The sequence below is a fragment of the Podarcis vaucheri genome (genome assembly GCF_965113315.1).
Source record: "Podarcis vaucheri genome assembly, chromosome: 9".
In the NCBI taxonomy this organism is placed as follows: Eukaryota; Metazoa; Chordata; class Lepidosauria; order Squamata; family Lacertidae; genus Podarcis; species Podarcis vaucheri.
Genome location: NC_138767.1, coordinates 12,181,471 through 12,200,285, shown reverse-complemented (window position 1 = coordinate 12,200,285; position 18,815 = coordinate 12,181,471). Strand labels below are relative to the sequence as shown.

The window sequence follows — 18,815 nt, the reverse complement described above, 5'->3', positions numbered from 1 at the left end:
GGCGACTGGGACCATATACCACCAGTCCTAAAGGATCTACACTGGCTCCCAGTAGGTTTCGAAGTACAATTCAAAGTGTTGGTGCTGACCTTTAAAGCCTTATATGGCTTCAACCCTGTACACCTGAAGGAGTGTTTCCACCCCCATCCTTCAGCCTGGACACTGAGGTCCAGCTCTGAGGGCCTTCTGGCAGTTCCCCCACTGCGAGAAGTGAAGTTACTGGGAACCAGGGAAAGGGCCTTCTCGGTAATGGCACCCACTCTATGGAATGCCCTCACATCAGATGTCAAACAGATAAAACAACTATATGACTTTTAGAAGACATCTGAAGACAGCCCTTCAGGAATGTTTTTAGCGTTTGATGGGATAGTGATATAACAGCTTAAGAATCTAGGAAGAACCAGGACAAGATGGAACAAGGCATTGATGGCCCATCAGTGTCAGGTGACTCATTTGGTACTTCTCAATGTACTTTGAGTTTGTTATGTTGGTTTGATTTTAATTGAGATTTTGTGATACAGAAACAAATCAAAAGGATGACATCCAAGACATACTCAATGGACTTAAAACCACTTAAGTTCTTTTCAGTTGAGTGTGACCAACAGTTGTCACCCAACAAACCTCAACCAGTTAAGAGATAAAACTAAATTTAATGAAATGCAACTAAATTCTAGCAAAACACAGAAAAGAAAGGTTCGTCCTAGATAGGAAGACTGGCACAGCTAAGGGTGATTTTGCCACCTCCCTAAAAACCCCAAAAATCTATTTGGATACATGAAAGTCTCTGCACCTAGGGTTCAGTAGGCACTGATGAATCTTTATATTTGGACTCCAATTAAGTATCGAAATAAGGGCAAGAGTCCAGCAAGTTTCAACTAATTGTGAACGGCATGTGTATCACTTAATAGGATCTTCCCAATATGCTGAGACACTTTAAAACACATTTCTGAATTATGTAAGGCAGGTGACCAGCCCAGAGCTTGTGCAGCTGATCAGCTGTTGAATATCGTAAATATGCAGTAGAAATATGAAAATACAGAAATACTGCAAGGATTAACACTGCAATGAACATTCCAATAAGTTTAATAGCGGGGGAAAGTCTTCTAAAATTTAGTATCTGGTGTTAGTTATCAGGCATGTTCTGGGTTAGATAAGCAGCAGGAATAGGAAAGATACTGAAGCAAGTATTGATTTCAAGAACGAACCTAATGCACTATCAAGGTATATTTAAATGAAAAGCAGTGATGTTACATTATGTAACTTGCCTGGGTGAGAAATGAAAGGTACAGAACCAAAGGGATCTTCTGGAGGATGGTTCTGTGGAACAGAATGTGGCTCCACATTCTTATCTGAGGAAGTTCTCCTCTCCACGAGCCTATCTGCAAGGATAAAAATGAAAACAGAACAAAAAAGTAAAATAAAAATGGCAGTTTTTACGCCAGCTGAAAATAAGCAGATGTATCTTATTACCAGCTCTTGAAAAAATTCATGGGCACAACATCCCAAGACTCTTATTGAAAGCCCCACAGAAATAGAAGGGGAATTATGCACGTCCATGTTTCAATAGTTTCAGTGGGGTTTGTCCATAAATTCCTAAAATAGTAATATGGGTAGCCCTGACCTAAAGACTCATGGTAGGCCACACTATTAAAAAAACAACAGGTCTTATAAAAACAATGACTGATTCAAGCCTTATCAACTTCGTGCAACCGAGCTAGTGAGGTGAAATAGCAAGTTGCACCACCACTTCCAGCAAGTTTTCCATCACACAAATATGGAGCAGCCCGCAGAGAACCAACAGACATTTAGCAAAGAAAAGAAAAGAAGAACAATCAAAATTGCTGAAAAGTCTGTGAGGTTAAAATTCTATACTTTTCCTTGAATCAGAGGATTTGCCATTTTGTTGCTGCAGCTCTTCTCTTAGTTCTAGTCTGCTGTTCAACATAAACTATGAGAAACGTGCAAGTGTTTGAGCATACCCAAGTCAGTGTTTAGATTCCAGCCCATGTATTTTTCAAATATCCCTCTGAAAAAAATCCGTAATTAGCAATTCGAAAAAAGCGTCTTAGCATTCTAAACAAGTTTCCAATTCTGATTCAGATCATATTGGCTTGAAACCAGACTTGCAGAAGCAGAGTAGTTCACACTGTGGCATTTCCTGCTCCCTTCCCTACACCACAACCTCCAGGGCCCACCCCCATGCCACTTCTGAGCACCTTTTCCCAATTTTGACAAATTGCACACTGCAGTCTGCCAGGTCCCATCCCATGTTAGTCTGAAGGATCCCCCAAACCCACAGAGGCTACTTTTCAGAAGGATACATGATGGGGGACAGAGAGGGAAACTGCCACCTATGCAAGCAAATCTGAGTTCAAGCCATAGTCATTAGAGACAGTTTCAGCTACTCGCATCAAAATTGTCACATTAAAATAATTAAACAACAGTATAAAAATTGAAAAAGCAACTTTAGAGCTAGTGCACTTTTCCTTGTACATGCCCCAATTGTCTAGAAATCTTTACTATTTGCTGAATGAAATATAGATGTTGAGTATTCACAGAGCCAAGGTCATGTAGTGATGAACGAAGACAACAAAATGTAAATATTTTTAATTAGAATTGTAACATTGTAAGGGACAATACAGGTAAGGTTGTATGTTCAACCTTTTTTAAAAAAACACAGTGAATGAAAAATATTCCTTAAGCAATTATTTAAATATGTGGACAGCAAAGCCATGTTTTGGCAAAATAAAAAGGTGCTTAAATTTCCTTAAGTTTTATATTCCTTCTTTTACAAGAGAAAGAAACTCAACAGCCAACCGATTTTTGATACAGGACAGTTTCTCTTCTACATACATATCAAAATGCTTTTTGAAGAGCATAACTAATTCTCATTCTCGGAATACATAAGCACAACTTACAAACAGGATTGATTGAAACATTCAGTCAGCTTATTATGCTGCGTTGCTAATTATATAAAAGTAATTTGGCCAACTGAGGCTTTTATAAAGGTTCATGTTCTATGCAAACACTAAAAAAGCCACGGTAGAAGATTGGTGTGTTGTCTTAGACCTGATTCAAGTGTGACCACCAAAAAGGGGTGGGAAGGACAGACTAAATACAGAAAGTTCATGAAGAAATATTTAAGTAATGTACATTTCAAGGCTATTATGCGTGACTTCTTCACACTATGAGGAACAGTATTTGTTGTAGTGTTAAATAATTGTGTACACTAGTCAAACCACAATTAAAATGTATCCTTCTTGCTCACAGATCACTAAAACTAGGGGGCAAAACAGAAACTGGAGGGTTTTTTTCCAATTTGCCAACACTGATCCTTATTTGTCTCACTTCCACATGTTACCTAGCTCCTTTAGACTGTATTATTGAGTACATACAGTGCAGCAAAAATGCTGAAGTAGTTCTAGCAGCTCCACTTTAAATAACATTCTGTTTATTGATCAGGATCCAAAACAACTACTAACAGTGAAGCATACAAAAGTTATTATGGCATAAACAATAATTAGAATCTTCTATTAATTTAGTGGGGAAACTACAATTCCAGATATAATGGTAGTTCATCAGAAACAATGAAACTTGTGACATTTTATCTAATACATACAAATCAGTACTACACTTTTGTTGCAGTTTTCTCCCACAGTGTAAATGTTAATTTCATTAATACTCGGGGTTTGGACATGCTGTTCATCTAACAACTCCAAAGGACACTCGAAAGCCTCTCACTCACACAGCCTTCCAGTTCTACAAGACAAAAATTCTCAGCATGCAATAGAAAACACTGTGCATATATGATTTGTTCACTTCTTTTTTGATCCAGTAACGGTTCAGCTAAATAAAGAACATTCTTGCAAAGCTGAGGACTGTCAAGTCTTCTATACTTTCTTCTTTAGTATACTTTAGTTACGTAAGAAAGAATATATGGCAACGTCAGGTGTCAAAACGTAATCAGGATATCAAGCACAATATGGCAAAATGAGGCAACTGACAGTTGAGAATGGCCAAGTCTTCAAACTCACTATTGAGACATTGAAAGGATCAGCTCTACTCAGCTTATCCGCAGACTTTCAATGCAAATGTGAAAGATTCCCAATCATGTTTTTAATATGCCTACCAAAATAAGCCTGATTTTCAAAACTACTGCCCACAGAATGGTTGCACTGAGGACTGGAAACTTCATTTCCTCTGGCTCCAAATATGATGTGAAAATGCCTTTCTGACTTTTTAATGCTTTCCTTTATGTGAAAAAACATTAGAAAATACTAACATAGCAGAAAAATCAACATTTCTTTGTCTGCATGCTACATAATGACTTATTATTTATTATTTTTATTAATTATTATTATTATTGAATTTATATACCACCCTATACCTGGAGGTCTCGGGGTGGTTCACAGAACAAAATCAAAATATAAAACCTTGTCCCCCTCCCCAGCCCAAATAATTCCCTTCCCTAATAAATTGCAAGGGATCCTCAAGGCTTGTGCTCAGAATAAACCATGACTTTATGACTGAATTACAAGTCTTTTAAACTAGTGTTACTTTCAAACTTAGGACACCAGAATGCATCACCGATTTCATATACCGTAAGTGTCATTTACATGTGGAGTGATTTGTTTTCTGCAAAATTCAGAATCTCTATCCTGCCCTGTACCTTATACCTTCTCCATAACTCATTTCTGTGAAAATTATGTATGAAGAAAACAAGCAGAGGTGAAGTGATTGCAAGTAAACACGTTAGCTTTTTTACTTTTAAGAGAGTTTATTCAACTATTGTGTCCAAACAATAAAGCAGCCCTTACATTAAGCCACTCAAAAGACATTACAAAACATTAACATAATGTACTAGGTCATTTCCCCTCTTTCAGTCATTTTCAAAAAGCATTCCAGACTGACAAAATTCTTCTGTTCTAGTGTGCAAGGGAACAACTGCGAAGTGAAGCAATGCAAGCAGCTGACTGGTGTTCTGCATTGTTGTACATCCCATTATTTTCCGCTTTTGAATTTCACACTCAAGAAAAGTAAGTATTCAAGAGATGACCTTAACATTCTTTGTATTAATACAAATGCTAAACAATTAATTTCTATTGCACACATTTTTGTGACAGAAGGACAAGACACACAGCGGGCCTAGTTCTGTCCTCAAACGCTCAGAATGTTTTCTACAACAAGACTGTGTGACCCTGGAACAGAACAGTCTTTGGCACTGCCGGTTGAACCTAAAGAGCTCTTATTTACTGTGAAGCGAAATAAGCCTTCAAGCGTCCCTTACTTGATCTCAGAAGGTCAAATTCCCTGTCCAACAGCTCCTCCTCTGTTAGCTTGGAAAAATTGTCTTCTCCGAACGGGTTCCAGCCAGACATATCAGGAGGGTTACTGACGTTCTGTTTTGGATAGCTGGAAACAGACTCAGCATCAGCGGCAGATGACCTGTAAAAATTGATTTGAGAGAATTACTTGTGGTGATAATAGAATTTAAAATACATCAAATGAATCACTTTTGTAATTGTGAGGAAAAGGTATTTTATTCTGTAATGATTATTCTATAATGAACAATTACGGTGTCCCACAGAAATCAGAGCAGCATTCTAAGAATCAGATTGGGGAGGGCTATCATACTCAGTACTCATTACAAACATCAACTGAGGGGGCTTGCCTGTTTGTAGTATAAGGTGTGTCCAACGCTGCACCAACGTGAGTTGGAAAGGATTTAGAATGGGGTATTAAGGCTGGTGAGAACTCCTGAGGAGAGGCAAGAAATTCAGGAGAATGTTTCGGAGGTTGCAACTGCTTCACAAGGGCTTGTTGATGTAGGAGAGCTTGTTGGTACTGCTGCACCTCAAAGAAAGAGGGAGAAAATGTGAACCTCCCGAAAATCATGGTACCTTCAACAAACAATTATATTTCATTGTGTGCAGAAACATAACCTTTAACTACATGATCAAAGCTAAATTGAATCAACAACACAGATGTACTTACCATTACTGCTACTAAACAATGGGATCAATAGAGCCATTCTACTGAGGTTAGAGGTGGGGAGTCTGTGGTGGAGGAACTGCCACTTTCTAAACCACACCAGGATTGCAGCAGCCAGAGCAGAAGGTGCGGGCAGTGTGGCTGACACATGGAGACCCTCCTGAGATGGGAGCTTTGGACACCCCCTCAGAGCACTTCCATTTCTGCCTACCTCATCCCTCAGGGAGGGCCTCAGACCATCATGGTGGACCTCAACCACAGACTCCTTTGACTGAAGAGGTAGCTCCACAACAGCCTAGAGCACTTCTCCAACGAAACATAGGATTGCTCCCTAGGTCCCTCGATTAAATTAAAATGAATTACTTGGAAGAGTGAGATCAGTTGACAAGTGTGACATAACTAACCAAGCATTTGACATCCATTTGATTTTATATTATGCTAAACATGAAATATGACTTTACTTTCACATGGTGTAAGCACAGTAAAATATTTCAATTCATCGTGAGATTGAGGCAACATGGCCAAAATGGTTTTGTTTGTTTGTGAATATGGGCAAGAATACTTATATCCCAGTATTCAACACAAGGGGAATTTGTTCTTCACTTAAGTAACTATATACTATAGCTATCAAGTCCATTTTGGAAGCACTAAAATTAATGGTATTATTTCCAAGGTACAGTCTTATGCAAGGAAATGGACTCAAATAAATATGTGAGTGTTTTACTCAAGATTTTCAAAATCTTTGATTTATTCACTTTTCATGAAAGGAAACTCTTGCTTCCATAGTTAAAACATTTCATAAGGCATGCATTTTGTTGATAGATGCCTGTTGTTTCATAAGCAAAAAAAATACAGGAAAAATAAAATGTAACACAGAAGATCCTCCAGTAATAATAAATATGTTATCTGTACTATACACCATTCACTGCTTTGCTGCAGTAAGCACCAATGTTTCAGTGAAGAAAACCTGTTACTTTGAATTATGTTTTAACAAGTACTGTGTAATGTGTTCAGACATTTATACTGTAGTGTATCTAAGGTGCAAAGATGAACTGATCTTAATTTACAGCTGTGGGTTAGAACTCTCAGCGTGCAAAAGAAGGATAGGTAGTATGCAATTTTGATTGGTGGGTAGGTGCAGATTCAGAATTTTCAGTTGTGCTTGGCTGGGGCTGGGGTTGGGGCTGGACTAGAGGGTATATATGGCTAGAGGGCTGGCCAGCAGTTAAAAGAAGCTGGCTAGTTGTAGTTGCTGGTGGTTGGTGTTTGTGGAATCAGCCAGAAGAAGACAGCAGAGGAAGAAGACTGGGAAAGAAAGAGAACCCAAAGGGTAGGTAGAGTGGATTAGTGGCTGAAGACTTGCTAGAGATAGCTGAAATCACCTGGCTTAGGCTGAAGAGACGAACGGAGAACCTGGACTCAGCTATACAGCTGCAAATAAAACGTTTTAAGTGCAATATACAATGTGACACTAGATGGCAATGGTGAGCCTTATGGAAAATTCCATGTATTTTTAAAACACTTTTTAAAAAAGCATTTTCAGAACGGTTTTTAAATGTGTGTAGATTCCACGCCAGTTTGCAGGGTTGAGGGAAGAAGTGGGAAGCAGCCTAAAAAGCTGGACTCTGGTTACTAGTAGGAGTACTAGAGGGAAGATTTCCAGGACAATACAAAAAGACAAAGCTAAGGGATAGAAAAACAGACTTCTAGTGGAGTCCTCCATTAAAGTATTGGTGAGTTTAACTGGGGTGAAAAGAATAAAAGGACAATTTGGCTAAACAGGCTAGCTATTTCTTGAAAGCTATCCTCGTTGAATATAAACTGTTGGTATTTAAAATACCAGGAATATTAACAAATCCTATACTCATTTAAAGATGCAGTACCATTTAATAATCTTGTAACAAACAAACAAACAAACCAATACCCTTGTTACCTACAATGTCTGTGCCTGGTTTGTACCATGTCTGTACCACACAATTACCAAGTTATTTGTAAGTCAATGGTACAGAGGCAATAAGTGAGACTGAATGGTACCAGTGCACAAGTTAAGAACCACTGGAGTGAGAGCTAGTTTTTGCTGTTGTAGAGTAAGAAATACCTCCTTTTCCCTTCAGTTTCTGTAAAAAGCAGCGACTTTAGTTAAGAAAATATGCCATCAACAGAGTCATGCTATTTAAGGCAGTCAATTTTTAAGTGGCTAATTATTACCCTTCTTTATCTGTGTAGTAATATTTATCAGTAATCAAAGTAAACAGAATTTTGTATTCAAAGGTTAACTTACCATGGCTGGATAGGATGGGGAAGGTTGCTGCAGGTAAGCAGAGCGCATCAAAAGCTGCTGTTGAATCATGTGCTGTTGCATTGCTTGTTGATACTGTTTTAGAAAGGGACAAATTCTTATCAGTCATGAATACCAGCTGATCAAGTGATTTTACACAAATAATTGTCCTTGGGGCATGTGCAGCACTTTGAGATGCTGCACTTAGTATTTTTACTGTAAATGCTTAATTTTATGTAAGAGAGGAAAAAGTCAGACAAGTCAAATTTTGTTCCAAAATAAGAGCTGGACCATACTGTTCCAACTTCTTATCCTCACTCTCTTCCCACCCAGTGTCCAATATAAACCAGATCAGCATGCCATAAGCAGAGAATGTATAATAGAAGGGTACTTGCAGAACAAATAGCTCCAGAAATGTAATCTAACCAAGCTAGAGTTTGGATTTGATATCCTGCCTTTCACTCCCTTTAAGGAGTCTCAAAGCGGCTAACATTCTCCTTACCCTTCCTCCCCCACAACAAACACTCTGTGAGGTGAGTGGGGCTGAGAGACTTCAAAGAAGTGTGACTGGCCCAAGGTCACCCAGCAGCTGCATGGGGAGGAGCGGAGACGCGAACCCGGTTCCCCAGATTACGAGACTACCACTCTTAACCACTACACCACACTGGCTCTCAAATGAAGTTGAACGCCCAAAGTAACTAGTCTGACATGGGCAGGAAATTCTTCTCCAAGGGCAAAGTGAGCACAACCATCAACTGAATGTTAGCAAGTTATATTTATAAAGTTGTACTGATAACAGAAGAGGCAAACCTGAAAACTGGTTTGTACTACAGCCAAAACACATTGGTACCTGATGCATGTATGCATCCTGAATCAATTGTTGTTGCTGCTGCTGCTGGTGGTGGTGATGATGATGCAACTGCTGTAGCCTCCAGTCACCTTGCTGTAGTTGTTGCAGTACTCTATTTTGCTGTGGGGCCTGATTAGTTCCCTGGGACAACATACTCTCTTGGCTATTTCCAGATTTTGAGGCTCCTAGGATATTTTCAATGCACATTATCTGTTCAATGCATTTTTAAAGTCTGAACACGGAAAGCTTCCTAGTAAATTACACATTTAACTTCTCTATTCCAAGATAAAACCACCACAGAAACCCATTAACTTTGTACTTTATTCCTCTACAGAATGCTTTGCAAGTATTTCTTTAGTTAAGTCATTTAAGGCACACACACCCCGCCCATGAATCTGTCTCATAGGGACAAATCTCAGCTGTAACTCTGGAGTTAAGTCTCCAGTGATTCTGGCCTTGTTAAGCTGAAATTTCAGCACCACAACAATATGCAAATACAACTATTTGCAATTTAACATATCTCCTTAAAAAGGTGCATCAATCCCAGTGTTCATTTTCATGAATGAATAGGCTACCTGTCAAAAGGACCAGACACTGAGTTTTCCAAAGCAGTATGTCACCACAACTTTGTGTAGCAACTCTTCTCATACCATGATGCAACTGGGCAATTAAGCAAAGGAGGAACTCATAATTGTAGATATACAGGAATCAAAACAAAATAGTTGTCAAAAGGATTCACAAAGGCTTTGCAAAAAGGTGCTATCTGATCTCCATACTTAATAATGCTTTTCACTCAAATCCACTCCATTAGTTTGAAGAGTTACCTTTTTGTCCATTGTTGAAATCACTAGGGACTGGCACTTTGACTGGTGTTGCTGAGCTCTGAATTGTTAGTACACTAGAAGTGGCAGTGCTTGTATTGGCCTTTGGTCTTTGTCGTGGTGCTATTGAGGTTTCTGTTGGTCCAATGGCATCTGTTATTCTAGAATGAAAGAGATTCTAGAAATTTCTGAACTTCAAAAAGAAGGGTATAGTTAAGATTAGAAGCATATCTTCTGCACTGTCATTTATACAAGAATAACTTTCCATATATTCTCTCAATGTGCGCAATTACCACAAGAAGGGTCTTGAAAAATATTTTCCTTTCCAGGAAGCAACAGCTTGATTCAGCATTCTTCCATGTGCCATTCAACACATCTTTATGGTGTGTATTCAGTAAATTTAACTAACAAGTGTACACTCAAGTATGAAAATACTGCTATCCACAAAATCAAGTGCTCTAATGAATTTCCCTCTCATTTCATTCCAGTCTCTGCTTCTGCTCAATCTGCCACTTTCCTTAATGTCTCCTGTCTTCCTCTTTGCACACCCAGTCCATAACCAGCACAAGTTATTTGACTGCAATACATAACTAACACATGAGGGATCTAGAGTGCCAAACTTATTTCAGGTAGTCAATAGCTCAGTGTTGACTTGAGACTTCTGTTGCACTCACAGATCTCTGAAACTGGATCAGTCTGCAATCATTACATAAAGTAATTTATAAGGTTTCTTCAGCAATAACTCTATCATTGGACTAAAGTTTTCACAGAGTTCAGTCAGTCATGGTTTAGTAATTTGGTTAAAACTGGCTAAGAGCTGATTCAAAACAGCTCTTAACCAGTGTTAACTGAATTACTACACTCCAGTGACTTGAATCCTAACTTTTCTCCTAGAAACGGAATTCACTTTCATTAATTTCCCCTTCCCTCTGCAGATCCTTGCAAGCGCACATACACACACACATTTGCAATGAGGGTTGAGAGACCCTTCCGAATGAATTGTGTAGGGAGGAGGTGGATTGAAGTGGATAGAAACTGCTCCCTCCCTTATGAGAACGGATGAGCAATTTAAGATCCATCTCAGTTTTCTCCTTTCTGCAAAGCAATATTCCACTCAGAACAGGTAAATGAGTCATTGAAAGCAGTTCTTTGTTGAAACTCCACATTAGACATAGAGACAGTATTATGAATTTGTGCAACTTCTCACTCTTCTTGTGCAATGTGTGATCAAAGTTGTGCGTTTTACTACTGTAGACCTGTGCAAGCACATTTTGTTCAAGTAGATTAAGAAGAGCATGTGTGTGTGTGTACCTCATACTGTCACAATCTCCATTCTCTTGTAGTGGGAGTAATCAATTCACCACTTGCATCAGTGCCCACAAATGCATTTTTCTGTTTCAAAAATGTCTCTAGTCCTCCAAGAAAAAGAGTTATGATGCAACATGTACAGAAACCATTTCCTGGTCAATGGATCCACTAGCTATTTAAATAAAAGTAAAGGGACCCCTGACCATTAGGTCCAGTCGTGGCTGACTCTGGGGTTGTGGCGCTCATCTCGCTTTATTGGCCAAGGGAGCCGGCGTACAGCTTCTGGGTCATGTGGCCAGCTATTTGAGACGCTTTTAAAGAATGTGGGGTAAAGGAAGAAACAAAGGAACTGTATGTCACTTGTTTTGTTGCCTGCTGAGCATGTGGAGCAGGTACCTCCTTGAATCACTTTTTGAAACTGTGGTGTGTGGAAGAAACATGCAAATCTTCCCATTGCTGCTGTAGTTTATTGCCTACATGCACATGGAGCAGGGAAGCTGCTTGAGAGGGGGCTTAGTTGATTTTGGGGAGGAGGGAGGATATGGAAATCCTTTCCTGTCTTTGCTGCATGCCCTACAGCAGGCATTGTTTCAAATGTTTTTTGTGGGTGGGAACCCAGGCATCATATGGATGATGGTGATAATACTTAATCATATCTGTTGTTGTTGTTGTTTAGGGGGACCCATTTCAGAAGCACCATTATTATCATCAACTTTTCCTCCTGTCTGGCCCATAGCAAAGATTGATCCCAAGCTGTTTGGGGAGGACAGAGCACAGTGGAAAAGCAGAAACACTGGGCGATTTTCAACTAAATTTTACCCTGAGTAGACTCACAGAATAGAGCTAAATTAGGTTCAATGTGTCTACTATGTGTAAAAGTTAGTTGACTCCCACCCACTATTATGATCCCCTCATACACCCGTAATTTTGAGAAGTTTGTGGATGACATTCAACCTCAACAATCACACCAGTCTAGCCAGTATTTTTCCACTACTATTCTTATGAGTTTATGTATTTGGCTTGTATTTATATTCTCTTCTAAATATAATAAGAATACTTGCTAGTCAACATTAGGTATCTCTTTTTATTTGTGACTATGCATGTGCACAATACTTGGAGATTATTCCTGAATTCAGTTATCCTTTATATTTTGGTACTAGTCTACAGCTGCACAGGAACAAAAGACAACCTAACAAGCAAGGCTTAACAATGTCTGAAAAAGGAAAAAATGTTTTCAAACAATTTTTGTTAGGTGAGGAAAAATAGATTTTAAGGTGCAATGTTTTATTGTGCATAAAACTGCCATACTCACCGAGCTTTTATTTGGCTTTTCTTAGCAGCAGCCTCACTAGCTGTCATGGGCTCAGGAAGAGTTGAAGGGAGAGGAGAATTCTTGGGGAAATAAATTAACCACGTTATTAGACTTCTGAAAGTAAAATAAGTAGCAAGTTCCAAAATAAGTAGCACCAGTAGCAAATAATTATACCTATCAATATCGAGCTCAATACTCTGACAGCCAGTCCTTTTATACCTAGAACATTGCCATTCATGAACAAGAAGAAACCCCCAAGGTTTGTGGAAGTACAAAAAACGTTTAAAAAATCCAAGAGGGTACCCCAAAACAGTGTGAGAACTGAGAATGCTCAGTGGTCTTGAAATACTGGCTTACTGTTGGGAAGAGGCAAAACGGTAAACTATGCAGTGGGGAGAGACAGAATTGAATATCCTACAGGGGGATATGCCGAGGTGGGTCCAGGGAGTGATTAATGCTTCGCAGGGGGTGGAGGCAGGGAGAGAAAGCTACATTTCCTGCAGCCACCATTTTAAAATTTAGAGGTGGTTTCATAATGAATTCCTTAATTATGGATGAATATGATATTTTAAATGTTTTGGAAGGGTGATACATTTTATTATTATGTTACAGGTTTTGTGTTTTTATGTTGCACACTGCCCTGTGATCTTTGGATGAAGGGAAGTATATAAATTTACTAAATAATAAGTAAATAAATAATATTTTTGATATCTACTTAGTAAAAAGCTGACACTGGTATGTCAAGAAATACAAACCATAGTCTGGAATCTTAATTAAGCTTAAAGACCAAGGCTTTTGCAACTCCCTTTAGAAGCTTTCTATGTCACCTAGGAGCAAAAGGACTACTGGGATTTTTTGTGGGAATGAGTAGAACGAATTCAAAAGCTTTGCTGCACCTGCAGAGTTCATCATGCAGTTGGCTAAATTGTGTCTATAGCAGCATTCTGCTTTACTATGTCCTTGAATTCTGAATACACTTTGTGGGGGAACCAACCCAATTGCATTAACTGACTGAATTAACAATTCCTGACATCTCCAAGAGGAAAGCTCAAAAAAGAGAAAGTGCCCAGACCATCCAACAATTTTATATTGCATTTGATATGGAAAAAAAATCCATAGGTTAATGTCATTTACTTTTCAAAGCAGGCACAGTGTGTTTTTCTGAATTACCATGAAGGCAATGTTTCAAAAAATTATCTGAAGTTACCAAATTTAGAGCCACTTTGTACAGGGGGGAAGGAGTTCCCATTTTTTAAAAAAGTCAAAAAGCTAGTGCCATTCCTTTTGCTAACCTTAAAAATATTAGCATTATGTAAGATCTACTTACATTGATATTGGATATTGGACAGTCCTTTTTGGCAAGTTTAAAGGCAAAGTAAGAAACTTGAAAGATATCAGGTCTCTGTTCTTGATCTGGTTCAAGCATATACCCTGTAGATTACAGCAGATTAAAAGATTAGCAGCAAGAAAGAAGCCTAGATTTAGCAAAGTAGAATAAAAGTGAATCAAATAGATTTTGTAGTGCAGCTTTCATTGCTTCTATGGACAGACAGGTACCACACAACCAGTTTTTTGTGGTAGCCAGGGGGGTAAAACAACGTGAAACAGCTGCTGTTGTCCATATTCTGCTTGTGGGCTTCCCGAAGGCATATATTGCCTACTGTGGGAAATGGAATGCTCAAACAAGATCCAGCGAGCCTCTTATTTTCATCTGCCAGGTCCTAAAACTAATTGGGCACCATGCAATCTAGAAAAAATTGCCTTCTCTATCATGTTGCATTATACAAAGTAAAATATACAGACACCATTCTTCTCATTTTTTGTGAGAAATTAGCATGTATCACCCTTTTCAGTGTATTAATTTGCCCGCATGCCCCCCAGAAAAAATCCTATAGCAGTTCATGTGTGAGAGAGAGGGATGGACTTGGAAGATGCATTTGGGGTGGGGGGAGTTAAAGGGGGAGAGAGATTATGAATATGTGGTATGTGAAACATAGAGAGAGGTGCACTTGGGTAGAGAAGGAGAGATGTATATGTGAAATTGGTATGTATGAGAGAAAGAGATGCATGCGTGTATAAGATCTGTAAGTGCACAGTAAGTATGCATGTGTGTGCTGGAGTGTGAGTGTGGTGTGGTCACCTTGTATATTTTTCATAGTACCGTGGTACCTCGGGTTAAGTACTTAATTCGTTCCGGAGGTCCATTCTTAACCTGAAACTGTTCTTAACCTGAAGCACCACTTTAGCTAATGGGGCCTCCAGCTGCCGCTGCACCACCACACCACAATTTCTGTTCTCATCCTGAAGCAAAGTTCTTAACCCGAGGTAATATTTCTGGGTTAGCGGAGTCTGTAACCTGAAGCGTATGTAACCTGAAGCATCTGTAACCCGAGGTACCACTGTACCGGTAAATGCTCTGTTATTGGACAGCAACACTATTATCGTGTTCATGAGTGTGTGTGTGTGTGTGTGTGTGTGTGTGTTTGTGAGAGTGAGAGACTGCATTACTGCGTAACCGCCACAATCAAGACCAACAGGACATTGCTGACTGCATGGCAAACCTGAGCTAGTCCCAGGCTGGAATAGGCAAAGAAAAGTAGTAATAACTGGGCTGTATCCAGTGCTTTTTTTCTAAAAAAAAATATTGGGGTACTCATTTTCCTACTCATACTGAAATACTGCCCCTCAATAAGGCCAAACTTAGATTCACAAAATCTTTAGGAGTATGCCTACCCCTGCGTACCACCAGAAAAGAGCAATGGCTGTGTCTAATTCAATGTTATGCCACACATCCCACAGCTGCCATGTTGTGTTACGCCATGAAAGTCAATTTCTGACTAGTGTCCATGGCACTTTTTCTAAATGTGCCTTGCTAGGTAAATCGGGTTGGCAATCCCTTTGATTATATTAGAACCTTAGGTTTTTTAAACAGATTTTATGCATTAACATTTGGAGGGGGCCTATTTTCCCTTCTTAAATTTTCTCATCAATTTATATTTTTCCATTTTAAGGCTATGGTTGAGATTTTGTTTTTGTGGCACTGGGGCTTGGATCCTAGCATTACTCCAATAAGCAGGAGTATTCCAAACAGAGTTCTTCTCATGAAGAAGCCTCTGGTGGAAAGGGAGAAACGCTTCTACCAATTTTCCCTTCAACCTCTTCAGGAAAGAACCTTCCAGAACCGTGTGAGAGATGGTGCTGGGAGAAGGACAGCAAAATAATCAAAGCCAGCAACTCACTGTCCATCAGGAGAACCCTCTGCCGACACAAAAAGTTTCTGTAGATGAAAAGGGCCTTTGTTTGCAGAAGGCAAAATTTAGATCTGACCCAATATACTGATTAGTGTTTGTTGAGGCACTTTTGGATTGAATCGTTTTAGAATATGTATTTTGTTATGCAATAATGTATGCAACATGTATTATGTATAGTGCTGTCAAAGCACGGAGCAGAAAATAAAATGAAACAAACACTCAAAAAGGCCTGGGGAAGGATTGTCCTTTTATCTTAATATTGGTATGATCATGTACTTGAAAGCAAACATACATGATTTCCACAGATGTACTCAGCAAAGTTCTATGCAATGAAACCTTCAATCAACAAGGTAATTCACTTTTGGTTTAGCACCCCATCAAAGATTAAAGCATTTCACAGACAATGTAATTTGAAAGTTGCCTCAGTTACTTACTTATCAAACAATGTATACCATGGGAGTAACGTGAATTGTCTGGGATGGTAAAGCTTCCATCACAAATGGCAACCTGACTCTCACCAAAGGGAAGTGTGAAGAAACAAAGCTTGTATAGCAAGCAACCAAGAGCCTATGAAGTGAAAAAGCAGGTGAAACACAGTTATTGGGGGAAATCACCAAATACCAAGACTCTTCAAGCAGCATTTGACCATTAACAACTTAAGTGTAAAACTTAACACTTCAGTGATAATAGAAGTATCACAGCTTCCAAACTAATTAATGAGAGGTGTTTCACAGTTTTCTAAATGAATGCAAGAACAGCAAAACTGTTAAAATGTTTTTGCTAATCTGATCATCTCAGCACTTGTGTTTATTTATTTATAAACGTATTTATATACTGTGACATTGTTGCACATCAAGCATCAGATTTACACAGATTTATTAAGCGGAAATTTGGTAGTGTCGCACACTCATTACAAAAAGCTTTGCTAAGAGCATCTCTTGCTGCTGCTGGCACACAGTCAAGCTTCATAGAGATGGTAAATTGCTCAACCTTTTGCACTTCAAAATATACAGTAGATTTGCTAATGGAGTGCTTTCATTTAAAGCACTTTACAAGAATTTGAATCCTATTTTTTCCCCATGATTCAGCACAAAGAAACAAGTAACAAGTATAATGATTTATTAATTGAGATTATGTATTTTACCCTATATTTGACTGAACAAACATTCAGATATGCAAGCCATTTCGGTGTTATTCATAAAGCTTTTATTTAAATACTATGCTTAATAAAGGAACATTTTGTGGGGGGAATGCAACAAATTCTATACTATTCAACAACAATAAAATTATTCAGTTTTCTTACCCAGATATCTGCCTTGGTAGTAATTGGTTTACCTCCATAAAGATTAATCATTTCAGGAGCTCTGTATGATAACGTAGTATACCTATGAACATATAATTGGATAATTAAAGGTGAACAATAAAATATAGACTTGTTTTGAATTTTCAGACTGTGCATTACTGCACTAAGATTGGGGCAATGCAATTCAGCAATATGGGCAAAAGCCTAAACGTATCAAAGAGTAACAATTCTTTTATGTATCACCATATGATGATAGCACTTTTGTTATTATCCTGAAAGTATCCTCAAAATGTAACAAAATTATGAACTTGTAAAGTCAATAGGGTTGCTTTTTCTTTCTACTTGCTCCTTTTTCATGCCTTTACCATTTTGAAATCAGATTTTTAAACTGACCTCTGCAGCCTATAGGGCAAGTGCTTTCTCACTCTTTTTTTAATAAAATGAAAGCTGCAACAGAGTAACAAAAAGGAAAAGGAAAAAAGCATCTTAGAGGCCCAATGGCACTTGAATGCAATTTTTAAAATTATGTTTTTATAGCTCTTTGAATGTACTGATTTTAAACAGTAAATTTGAAACTGGGAATTCAAACCACAATTATAACATACCATCGAAAAAGGGCAATATAATCACAGAACGTATACAAATTTGTGTTCTAAATAGCAAAGAACTGAACTAATCTCTATTCATGGACTGACCCTTGGAAGGAGAGAGACCATGAAAAGGATTACCATAACAGTACACACAAGGGAGAAAGGAACAGAAAATCATGCATCTAGCACTCAAGAGAGAGATTAATGTATTTATCCTGCTTTAAAAGACACGGATACAAGCTCATATCCAGATGTAGATATATATCCATGTGGTAAACTGGATCTTTCGCCATATTATGATGTTTACCTTCTAAAATACCTATGCATATGTAGAACGACACTTTGAAGTTGCCATGCATGTGTTCCTATTGTTATTAGACAGATAATTCTAGGATTGTCAGAGTACTGATTTTTAAAAAGCTGCCCTAAGAAATTGAACTTACTTTTTAATTTCTTCTTCAACTACATTAACTCCATCTTTCTGAGAATTAAGGAATTTATTAGTGGCACTGCCAAAGTCACAGAGGACATAGTTTCCACTGTCATTCAACAAAAGGTTCTCAACCTTAGAAAGAAAGGAAAAAGCACAAGCATATAAAATGGAAGGCATTCCTAATTTTCAAGCAGTCACCTTTCATTTAATGTCTTAATCTGGCAGGGTCAATGGCACTTTAAAGTGTTCATACATCAGCACCAATACTGAAGGACCAAGCTTAAATACCCTAAAGCAGCCTTACTCAACTTTGGATCCCAATATATTGTTGGACTACAAGTCCCATCATCGCTAGTGAGAAGGGCCATTAGTCAGGAATGATGGGAGTTGTAGTCCAACATCTTGGGACCCAAGATTGCTCTAAAGGAAAAAAAGTATTGCCAAATGCATGTAAGCTGTAGATCCAATTGTTAAAGCGTATTAACCAAATGAAGAAGCTAAGCACAGCATGTTACACTGCCATGTTTTGTTCAGATTGATGCCATTATTCAACAATGGCTAACCTTCAATTACAAACACATTATTGGTGGTTATTCCTATGGTCTAGCAAAGTTTGATACCCTGTAAACCAGGGATAGATAACTTATGGTCCTCCAAAAGTTGCTGAACAACTCCCTC

The 18,815-nt window shown here is 38.5% G+C and overlaps 1 protein-coding gene across 4 annotated transcripts in view; it reads right to left on the bottom strand.

Annotated features, from left to right (window-relative positions):
* Positions 1-18,815, bottom strand: part of BMP2K (BMP2 inducible kinase) — a 43,945-nt gene that overhangs the window by 8,764 nt on the left and 16,366 nt on the right. For 2 of the 4 annotated variants that reach the window (XM_082238426.1, XM_082238429.1), the window contains exons 5-15: positions 18,148-18,269; positions 17,115-17,196; positions 16,246-16,378; positions 13,888-13,991; positions 12,561-12,640; positions 9,944-10,101; positions 9,120-9,304; positions 8,273-8,365; positions 5,672-5,853; positions 5,288-5,445; positions 1,266-1,379 (exon numbers count right to left, since the gene is read on the bottom strand). In XM_082238426.1, the coding sequence (XP_082094552.1) occupies positions 1,266-1,379; positions 5,288-5,445; positions 5,672-5,853; positions 8,273-8,365; positions 9,120-9,304; positions 9,944-10,101; positions 12,561-12,640; positions 13,888-13,991; positions 16,246-16,378; positions 17,115-17,196; positions 18,148-18,269 (1,411 nt within the window). The remainder of the gene's footprint in view (positions 1-1,265; positions 1,380-5,287; positions 5,446-5,671; positions 5,854-8,272; positions 8,366-9,119; positions 9,305-9,943; positions 10,102-12,560; positions 12,641-13,887; positions 13,992-16,245; positions 16,379-17,114; positions 17,197-18,147; positions 18,270-18,815) is intronic. The other 2 variants (XM_082238428.1, XM_082238427.1) reach the window with 2 other exon arrangements.